Source organism: Acanthaster planci, linkage group LG07 (assembly GCF_054643075.1).
Source record: "Acanthaster planci isolate LZ-2023a linkage group LG07, COTS_SCS, whole genome shotgun sequence".
NCBI lineage: Eukaryota > Metazoa > Echinodermata > Asteroidea > Valvatida > Acanthasteridae > Acanthaster > Acanthaster planci.
The window spans coordinates 18,811,000-18,822,719 of record NC_141783.1 but is presented as its reverse complement, the minus strand read 5'-3'; the positions used below and the strand labels follow the sequence as shown (position 1 = coordinate 18,822,719).

General features: G+C 42.3%; 1 protein-coding gene across 1 annotated transcript; it reads left to right on the top strand.

The window, feature by feature from the left end:
• The first annotated feature begins 106 nt into the window (after positions 1-106).
• tekt3 (tektin 3) lies at positions 107-10,712 on the top strand. The gene is made up of 6 exons (XM_022229161.2): positions 107-1,114; positions 2,445-2,515; positions 5,151-5,294; positions 7,247-7,469; positions 8,019-8,173; positions 8,712-10,712. The coding sequence occupies exons 1-6, from the start codon at positions 419-421 to the stop codon at positions 8,935-8,937; spliced, it is 1,515 nt and encodes a 504-aa protein (XP_022084853.1). The 5' UTR covers positions 107-418; the 3' UTR covers positions 8,938-10,712.
• The last annotated feature ends 1,008 nt before the right edge of the window (positions 10,713-11,720 follow it).

The following is an 11,720-nucleotide window of genomic DNA, read 5'->3' as shown; positions in this document are numbered from 1 at the left end:
ACACACAGGCTGCGGATTCGTGCTGGCGCGATTGCGTCCGTAGCAACCCGGCTTGCTCATGCACTGCATAATGCATTAGCAGAGTGGCTCGGCGTTTCTATAAACATAAATCGGTCGTGAAGAGAGTGGACGGAGTAGATCATCGTGCGCGTGTTGAGAGGATTCCCCGCATTTTGAGTGGACAAATCTAAATGTCAAACACGCAGGACTGGACACGCTAACAGTTTGGGAGTTTCAGACTTCTGATTTCCCTCAATTAACTGGAGCAAGTGAAATCCACAACCCTTCCAAAGCCTTCTCAAATCTTGAAGTTTCCACAGTCAATTCACGAAGCCCACCTGTTGAGTTCAAGCTGTTACACTTGACATCCACCATTATTTAACTTTCTAGATACGGCGAGAACACACAGCTAGAAACCATGCAGGACTACTACGGACAAACCATGACGGCCAGCTACTTCTCTGCCCCGCGAGTGGGCATGGGGACGAGTTACCTACCCCCGTTGGAAAGTACCATGCAGGCATCGTACAAGAGTTACGCACCCCCATTTGTTGTGAGCCAATCCCTTAACCTGCCATGGAAGCCAAGCACCTACCAGCGCGGTGCAATGAGGTCCATGCCGACCAGTCTGAGCGCCCCTGAGCTGAACCCAAGCACCTTGTACCGCGACGATGTGGTTTCCAAAGTTCCCCCTCTCATGCCGTCGGCCCGCACCGCCCTGTTCTCCAAGTACACCCCGACGGATTGGTTCAAGTCCAACAACCAGAACTATCGTTCCTCCGACATGACCCGCAGTGCGGCCCAGCGCCTCCGAGACGAGAACGTCCGCATCTGTCACGACACGGACGCCCGCACTGTCAAGACGCAGCAGGAGTCCAGCAAGAACCTGGGCAACCGCCTTCAAGACATCAACTTTTGGAAGTCCGAACTCAACCACGAGCTGGACGAGATGGGCAAGGAGATCAACGACCTAGTCGCCTGGAAGCAGAGGACGGAGAACGCCTTGAAAGAAACGGAGGGACCCCTCCAGATCGCTCAAGAGTGCCTGTTCAACAGAGAGAAGAGACAGGGAATCGATCTAGTCAACGACAACGTTGAGAGGGAGTTGATTAAGGTAAGAGACAATTTTGGAAACGATGAACTTGCTGAGAAGTAGTATGGTGTCTTTTCTGTAGTCAGTCTGAGTTTGATTATTTACATTTCCTACATTTGCAAATATTCAATTGAAAAACTATACCCAAAGCATTCTCTCGTTAAAACAACTTGAGCATTTGTTTTTCAATTTCAACAAAAATTTGTCCAAGAATTTATTATAACATTTATAGGCAATAACATGACGGGTAAAACTCGTCCCTCGTATGCACGAGAGAACCCCCAAACAAGGGATCACCTAGGGAACAAAGTTCAAGATGTTCCTATCACAATTCTAAATACTTATTTTCTGGATTAAAGAGGCTGTCATCTTCTTATACTTTTGATTAAGCACCGCAGTGCATGATAAATATCCGCGTCAATTCTGGCTGTATTGACTTAATGGCAAAGGACAGCCGCTCAAGTGCAAAGTGTGGGTTCAAATCAAACAATGCTAGAAAACAGACTAGTACACGTATTCATCATAAACTTGCATTTAGAGCGATGGGGTCAGCTAAATGCACTCTTGCCAGTACAAAAAACCACAAATAGGTGTCATGCGTCCCACCTAAACTTTACCAGAATTTGCCAACTTTCAACGTTATGGGATATATTTACGCGGCAGGGACGCATCAGACACCCCTCCAAGTGACTAAGCCTTCAGATCGTGGACTTAAAGTCGACTTAAATACATGTGTAATCCGGCTTTTCTGCGGATTAGATTGGTTGGTCCAAACCTCCGCTGTGCGAGGCACAAACCTTTATTTATTGCATGGATTAGAATATTTACGAACAGACGGGACAGTCTTAAATCAAGCCGCACTTGTTAGGTGTCTGTTTTTTACCACTTCAGCCTTGTTGACTTTAGTACTCTTTCCATGCATTTAAGAGTTCGTGTTTGTCTCGTGATATTGCTTTTAAAATTGAAATTCTATATCCCTGAATAAAACTTGCAGTGTTTATTAAACCCTTCCCTGAATGCTTTTATTGAACAGGTAGATTATTTTACTTCATCACACTTGACTGTTTCCCTGCTCTGTCGGCCACATAGAATGTACTGACATATAAATCACTTGCGATGCAAAAACTGAACAAATATTAAACTCATCAATCACTTATATTACTAAAGTGCTGTGATCATAAAACCGTTAAAATGCTTCATGTTATTTAGGAATGCCAATGGTACATGCTTAATATGTCTTTGATTCCTATTATCTATAATATTTTGTTTTAAACAGCCTGCAAATCCAGATCCAAAGAGTAAAATAATTACCATAAATCAAGACTGTTTATGGTCTTTTGTTTATATGTAGGAGGTAAACACTATCCGCGAGAGCCAAAACAAGTTGAGGAAAATGATCGACCGTGCCAACACACAAATAAGGTGGGTAGAGACATTTTATAGCAAATACCGATCTCCTGGGAATGAGTTTTTAACCTTTTGTTCGGTATTTATTCGCTTGTTTCTTGTTAATTGTTCGGAGACCCAGCAATAACGTGAACAGGTTTAAATGGGTTGAAGTAGGTGTCCTCATTTTGCTATACTCTTCAGAATGACATGATGCACCCGAAACAATTACTTTATTTTCTAATGAATTATAGTTAAGATTCAATGGAACTGTGGGACTTTCTTCGGGAAGTATTTTGGCCCCTGGTACTGGAATATTTCCTATCAAGTAATTTCCAATATAAAGTTAGTCCGTTCAATACACCACACTGTAGTGGTCACAATCGACATGATAAAATGTTGAAATAACACGTCATCTGATTCCACGGCTTTGATCCAACATGATAAAGCCGCATATAATTGCCTAGCAACGTATAAATGCCCAACTATCATCAGCATAATGACAGATTGAAAATTCCTCCCGTGGAACCAACAATAGGCCTATCTATAACCCACCACCGACTGTTGGACTTGTGTATATCCGGCTTAGACTCCCTCTGAGTACACGTTGAAATTTCGCCCATCCTGCCTTTACTCCGTCAAATCTGTAACATCAGACTCGAATAAAGAGCCAGTCATGTGATATACATGTACATGTGCAAATGTACATGTACTTCCATATTGCTATATACGGCTGTCTTACCGCGTACAATTTCTGTGGACGGCCAAAGTTAAATACCAGCGTTGGTTTGTGCCAATTTTCCCCGTAATGTAAATTCGCAGCACTGCTTTTAAAATTTAGAGGGGCCATGTTTTGATTTTGTCTTTAATAGAAGTGTTTTCACAGCTGTGTGAGACTTTTTTAGTAAGTAAATTACCCTTTGGGTTTTGTATTGACGGCCAGCTTTTTAGCCAGCCACTTGTAGGCAAAATGACTGACGAAGTCGACCCCGACTTTCGACTTCAATACCGCACTAAGGGGTTGAATGTCTTCATTGAGACACTCCTCCACGAAAACGTGGTACAGAGGTACAAAAAGTTCACTCAAGGTTTTGATGCAACAATATATCAGATTTGGCACACATTCACTCAAAACAAAAGGGCGATAGGGCATTGGATGTTGCGGATCGACTTAAAACCGAAGCGAATGTCTTCAACGGATATCGTGCACGATATGAGAACGATGGGTACCGCCCCTAGACTATTGTTACCTAACATCCCCCCTCCCGAAATCTATAAAGAATTCCTGAGATTCCGATCAAACAATGACCAACACAAAGGCGGGGGGGGTTCTCTCCGCCCCATATCTTGCATCATATGCTACAATGAGCATGTCCGCTACCCATAGAAACCATACAGAAAAAAATGACGATGTGGTAGTAACCACTGTGTCATGTGATCCGGGTAATAATAAAGGTCACATCAGTAAATGTAATTGTTAGTAGGACTGGCATCTAGTCATTGCCTTGTGCACGTTGCTTGTGTTCGTTACACCGTGACTCAACAGCCCATTTACAGTTGTCAATGCCCTTGAATTGAACCACACAGGGACAGGAATAATCGGCATAATGACGAGGATGTTGTTGCTAAGGAAACCACATGATGTCAAACAAATTCTGAACAGTCAGGTGGTTCATCGTTATGTTTGACATGCCATCAAACAAGCCAACCATGATTAATTACATAACTGCCCGCAGTTCAAAGTACATAAAAAAGACCACTACCATGTAATTATATTCGGCTTCCATAAGATTTGGTAATCCTGTCTCGCGAAAAAAAATTTCTTTCGTTTTGCTATTAATCATGAATTCATTAAATCACTATACATGTATTTCCCCTTTCTAATAACAAGACTCAGAGGTATTACAAAATATCCTTCATGTCAGTTGCAGCGAACGAATTAGAAGAATTAACAATGGAGTAGATTCCTTGATTCTCTTGAATTTTCTCACAAAGACTTTTCTAGCTCTGTCTTGTTATTATGTTGCCATCCTGTCCATTGCCATTTTGCGCCAGTACCTGCAAAAGTGTCCCGGAAACCGTCATTCAATCCCGAGGCGATTTCCCACCTGTCGCAGTCCCAGAAGCAACCGCAATTTGAAACGTAAATGAAATGAACTCAAAACGAGTTCTCACTTGAGCCTGTATACAAGAGAAGCGTCCCCACCCTTTCTTCACGGTTCAGTCGCAGCACTGAACACGTAAACTGTGAATGGATCGTCCGGATCCGTATCCAAGGAAATATTGGAAGTCTGGTGACGAGTCAAACGACGCCTTAGAAAATAGACACATTTCGCACCAAGTCGAGGAAATTGTGGTCACAGATGAAATTACACCTGACTTTCCGATGCGGCAGGTGCACTTTACGTGGAATTGCTATCAATCAAATGACACTTCTGTTTAAAAAAAAATCTGAATTATTCAGATTCTGTCTTGCAGTGATTTTCTGTATAACAGTCCGGTCCTTTATCAACTGCCTCAGACCAGACCGACATTATGTTTGTCAATAGGCGTTCCATACAAACTAACCAAGTGTACAGACCACTTTTTAGACTGAATTGACTTGAATCTTTTACTACAATATACACGTAAATACCCCCTGTGAGATCAATTCTGTGATGTTTTTCTACAGCATGAGCCGTGCTGCCCAGCATGAGTTGGAGAAGGACCTGACGGACAAGTTCCGCGCCCTGACCATTGACAACAAGTGTCACCAGCTCGGCAACACGTCGCACGGCCTAGCGTATTACCGCGGGATCGAGGGTGTGGATCAATGGTAAGGATTTGTCCCTTCACGTAGGGCCAAGGTTTCCATACACACAAAGCAGACACCAATTCAATTTCTGGGCCAGTGGAAGATTTCAATTCAACTTTTCTTGCACCCTTTGTTGAAAATGGTCTCAGTGTTTATACCAAAAACTTAAGAATTAGACCGGGGGTACCGGGGAGTGGCATTTTTGTCAAGAAATGAAGTGACAGAACTCCCGTTTACCTTTCTTTATATCCATATTTACACATAATCACAGCACTGGTGACACGTACCGGTTGTCCATTCCACTGAAACAAAAAAAATTTACTTACAGTACTGTAGCCTGCTGTCAGAGCAACTTTTTCAATGAGATTGCAGGCTAGTTTAGACCCGTCTACGTCCATTATTTCGGAATTATGGGGGAGCCTTGTCTCATTTTTATTGAAAACAACCCCTCAACGAGCACAATTTGACATTATATTGCGGGAAGGATTAAATTACGTTTCAGGTTTCGCTATAATGTCAACTTTGAGGGATTATCAAACAGCTCTGGGACAAGTCGTTGGACGAGAAAATTCAAAACCAGATAATTACTCATATCCCTAGTTACTGCTTGTTATGGTCCTTTGAATCACCAGTAAGTATCCTCGTAACTTTTCCATCCATAGCACGTACAAAAAGTGCAGCAGAGAAAAGAATAAATCACTCTTAGGGAAGTCGTCATCTACAATTGTGCAGTTTCCAAATAAGGTTTATAACAACTACGACAACACTTTTTCCCATTGTAGCAGAGTTCTTGTTGATGTTGCTGCGGCAACAGTCCTTTGTTCTTGCGCTAATGTGCCACACTGATCAGACACAGACAAGACGCGATGCCAAAACGTATGCATGGTGTTTGCGGACCATTCTCGAAAGACACCGAGCGCCATTCACGCTGTTGTTGAGAATGAAAGTAACGTAACTTAAACCTGACAGACTAAACAAATTACAAAACGTCTTTAAATTCTGTTCTCGCAAGCTCGTGTCTGGCGGTTGCTAAACACCAAGGCTGAAGCTTCTTTTGGCGCTGTTGATTTTACTGTAACAATAGAAAGAAACCGAAGTCTGACATTCACATGTTTCTTTCTACAGTATCTAGGCTTATTAGCCAATAAGGTCTACACTGACCAAATATTTTGAAACCAAAGAGGGAATGGGGCTAAAGTGGTTTATATAGTGTGTAAGGACTCAACAAACATTTGGCGGTAAACAGGCTAGGGGACTTGGTCAGCCAACGGAATCAGGGACTCCAAGCAGGGGGTTCGATGCTTCGTGAAATGCAAACATTAGCGAAGGGGTTTGCGATAACCTACCCGCGCGCCAAACCCTTGGCCAATATAAAGTGACACAAGATGGCGCCCGTTGCTGGGCACTGTATCAACACAAACGCAGTTGCCCTAACGATGGTTGCCATGGTCAGTAAAAGAGGGCTATCATAGGGGCCATGAATTTTTAAGTCGGGGCTTGTGACCTTAGAACACACTCCAATGAATAAATGATTAAATGTTTGGTGTTTAGTGAGACAGCCTCAAGAGTCGAAATGAATAATGAACAGGACCCAGCAATACGGTTCCTTTCTATAAGCCCTTGCCTGTGCCACCCTTCGTATCTTCACCCTTCCTGGGGTAAGAACATGGGTCTTGACAACCAAAATGCTGTTAATAATTAACGAGATTCCCCTTTCAGTTCTTCTTTCTGAAACTGTAGACATTACAATGGCGAAATTGGTCGTTCTGAGCCTCTGGATTTTTTGTCCCCCCCCCACTTTCTTAATTTTACCAAGTCATACACTTTGTGAAGCAAACACTCATCAGGAAAGCCCCCATTCTTTACCGATATATATTGCATTTGTAAGTATTTTTTTTCCTTTTTGATGGATGTCTTAGAGATATTAATAATGCTCATGTAAACGTGCACTGAAACAATGTTGCTCTTCACAGTGTCTCAATCCCCGAATCCTGGGCCAAGTTCTCCAACGACAACATTCTGCGATCACAGAGAGAGCGCAACGCGTCCAAGGGCCTGCGCGGGGACGTCGACAGCACCCTCCAGGAAACGTCCAACGACATGTGGACGCAGAACAACGCCGTGAACGTGGCCTTCTCGGCGCGCATTGCCGAGACCATGGACGCACGCAACAGCCTGCAGTCGCATCTGGCCAGGGTAAGATTATCCGTCGACCCTGAAATTGGGCCGGTCGGAATCCCGACCCCTACATAATGTTTGCTTTTGCCCAACGTCATAGTCGTAGTTTTGCCCATTGGTGGTTGGTAAAACAATGGATGACCGCCAAAAGCCAAAGAATAATTCTCGACGTACAGAAAAATCTAATGTAGGAGTAACACCCAATAATAAACACTACTATCAAATGAAAGTATCGCGCTCTCTAAAAGTTATTAGCAACTGTACATTTTAAGTTGATTCTGACACCAAGCTCGGGTATTTGTGCAAATGTTTGCCACCTAGACGAGTTGTAGGCAATTCAAGGGAGCTCCGTTCATATATGCTCTTATTATCACCACCTTCATGCAAAGCAAGTTTGAGAATTATGTCTTACACACGTGTTGACGTTGAGGTTGAAAAGTAATTCCTAAATAATCCCCCAACAATTATATAAAACAGAAATATTGGTTTTAAAGAGGCGCCCAAACCACAATTACGAAGAGCTGTTAAGATTTAAAGCCTTGCTTCACTAATCTCTGTCATGATCAGGTTCTCCAAGAGATCAATGAGATGGAAAACAACATCGACGTTCTTCGCAAGGCTATCGCCGACAAGACCGCGCCGATGCAGGTGGCCCAGTCCCGGTTGGAAAGCAGGACGCGCCGCCCCAACGTGGAGCTGTGCCGTGACCAGCCGCAACACAGGTGAGTGTTGGAGGGGATCCCAGTAGAGGAAGATATGCCCCCTCCCCTGCGGTATTGTGGAATTAGGCATATCATGTAGATTTGAACTGGAAAAATAAACAAACTCTGCCACGTACAGTTCATTGTTACAGTGAGGTGCTCCTAACATAGAGTGAGTTTACCTAACGACCCTCCACACAACCCTTGAATGATTTTGCCTGGTATCCACGATGCATTTTATTTATATTACTAAGGAAATCTGACCGGTGTTTAATAAATGCTCATCACTCGAACTCACCCATGAATGTTTGAAACTAACGGTAGAGCGTTTTCTTGTTCAATATCTAACGATAAAGCAAAAAGCAGAGCAATTTTAACGTTGATTTTTCCTGCAACTGTACCCGAAAAGTGCTGAAAACATCATATTTCAATTAATTAGGAAGATCACTATCCTGGGAACTGAATCATTACAACCAAAAAGATAGATGTGTGTACAAGTAGTAAATACTGAAAACGTATTGTCACGTATTTTTCATTGCTTACCTTTCCACTATTTCAGACTGGTTCGCGAAGTGGGTGAAATCTACGAGACAGTAGACGTTTTGCAGAACCGTCTCCGTGCAGCCGAGAGCGCCCTCCAGGAGCTGTGCAACACCAAGACCACTTTAGAGCACGACCTGGGCGTCAAGAACAACAGCCTGTACATCGACAAGGAGAAGTGCATGGGTACCAGGCGGACATACCCGACCACAGCCAAGCTGGCTGGTTACCGAGGCCAACCGTGAATCCGTGGGTGGATTCCTGTCAGAGTTGTAACCAAGTTATCACAAGTCGGATAACAAGCAGTCCTAAGTCAAGCTGCAAGCTATTCAAATGCACCGTAAAAACTATAAAGCTATAGAGGCCTTACCCTTTGTCTTGAAAAGTGGGACCATTGGAAATGGTGTGGGTATGGAAATTTGGGGAACGCGACTCAGCCTACATCAAGAAATCTACGTACGCGTACATTCACGAGTATAACCAGTGATTTGGGCAGCAACTTTTCCATGCGATGCATACGTCCCTTCATGTGCCATTTGTAATGGTGCCCGCTATAATGTCCACCTACTTTTACCTAATATTTGACTCTTTGTCTAATCATGTGACCCACGTAACCTGGTTGGCCTGAATAGAGCTCTGTTCGTTTGAAGAATTCTGAAGTTTGAAATTTGCAAGAATTTGCGTGTTTGTTATGGCCCCCATCAGACTGATCGGATATGCACTGCATCTTGAATGGTAACTCCAGTAAATGTCAATTTTGTACTCTCGAAAGTATTTTGGTGTGTAGACACAAGGTATGACACAAGATGTGTCCGTAATTTAAAAGGTAGGCATTACGAGTTGTAATTATTTTTGACTAATAATATAAAAACGGAGATCACTAAAAGGGTGCGCTATGTAGCATTGCTACTGCCATGTTATATTGCCTATTATAGATTCCGTCCAGAATTGCAGAAAGCTGCGCATGTCAAGTACAGTATGTACATGTACATTGCCTAATTTTTGTAAGTTCCAATTAAAATTATGGTGAAATTTATTTTTACACTGAGAAAAACCTAGGCATTAGTTAAACTCACATTTAAATTTGCCTGCACGAAAACCAAACACAGATGTGAAAGATTAAACATTATAATGTGTACACCCTGAAAGTAGAATTGACATGTACTAACGTTTGCACATAATTAACTGTAAGTATATGCCCACCGTTTGATTCAGTAATTGCCATATAACTCAAACAGCCGTTGGAGGACATTCATGTTTTGTCACTAATTACGCATTTTTTCTTTCCAGATGGCTGTAAGAGATATTGGCATATCATGCATGTGTGCTTTTTAATGAAACCGCAAAAACATATTTTGAGTTGAAAAGGTAAAATGTGTGCCATATGTGTTGGTGTATGGCTAACTGATCTAGGCTGTACAGACAAAACAAAGAAAGCCAGCACAGTTAATTGGAACTACACCTGTTACGGCCTATTTTTAGTAAAATTGGCTGTTGCTGTATATAACTGGGAAAAATATTGTTGAAAGAGGCTTAAATTGTGTAATTTCTTTGTGGCAAGTGATTAACGTTAATTGTAAATACTGGCTTTTTTCCCCTTTCTTTTTGTCACATTTGCAATCTATCTTAATGCATGAAATAATTGATGAAACCTGTGTGTGAATTGGCGTGTCACCTTTAACAAATTCGGCAGTTTGATAGTTTTCTGCACAAATTGAAAATATTTATGCACTTGTTCTTCGAAGAGTAAGGGGGTAGGGCTACATGTAGTTTGTTTAAGGTAAACTTAAACTACTTAGGGTTTTGTAAACTCATGTTGAATTTGGAGGATTTAGCTCTGTTAGAGGTTAGATACACTGTTCTATTCAATTTGTGCAGATAATATTGAAATGCCGTTTTTGTGTTTTCACTGCATGCAAATGTTTTGTTGTATAAGCAGATCACGGAATGTTACATATGCGGCTGCGCAGCGAAGGCTAACTTACTGTAAAAAATAATAATAAATGAAGTTTGTTGAAAAGTGTTGTTTGTTGAGGAGTCATTTCGTGTCTTGACTTTTGTAGTACAAATATGGGGATGGAAAATGTTGCATCCTGACTTCACCTTTTTTTCCTTCATGTATCACACCAGTGAAGATCAGCTATTGTGAAAAAAATTGAAAAGACATTAACATGAGACTGAAAACCTGTTTTCATTTAGTTCAAATGCAATTTGAATATGGCTTTTGAATCACCATAGACTTTCCACATTAAATTAAGCAGGCAAGTGGCGTCAGGATGAAATATTTTTGTCACGGGCGGCATACATTAGACGATTATCCAGAGTTGTTATAAATCGATCCACAGCAAGTCAATCACAAGACAGTTGCAAGTCATTAAGAAGTCTCCAGTCGCTTACAATCCATTCAAAATGTGACAAAAGCATTCTTTGTCATTGTCCATCGCCTGTTATAAGTGTAAGGTGCGGTCTACTTCACTTTTGTGCGACCTGTGACCCTCACAATGTCAGTGAACAAAATAGCCAACAGAGATGCCACCACGAGAATAAAAAGCTTGAAAAAACCCCTTCCCTTTCATCTGCATTAATACCGAACAGACCTGACGTATTTCCTTCCCAGAGAGGCTGCAGGTTTGACACAGGTTAAAAAACATTCACCAATGACCAACAGACGTATTGATTCAGGCTTTAGGCACATTCGGTTTCCAGTCCACATTCGTTCTCGCAGGTTTTCTTCGGGTAGGTACTGCGGTTTCCTCCTGCCCCAAAAATTGGACCTTCTTCCTAACTCCGCAATGTGAAGCTGATTAAATAAAGATTGTGAATAAACGTATAGTAATTGGCGCAAATAGCCTGAGTAGCTGAAAGTGCCATTAAAACGAAAACAACAACAGGCATAAACGGTGGCGTGTGCCAACCTTCATGTCAGGCGCCCGCGTTCGGCCGATTAGCTTACACGGGGTAAACTCTGACCTGGAGATGGTCGTGTGTGCTGTATCGAACAAGCGAGTCGATTGGGACGAGTCATAGC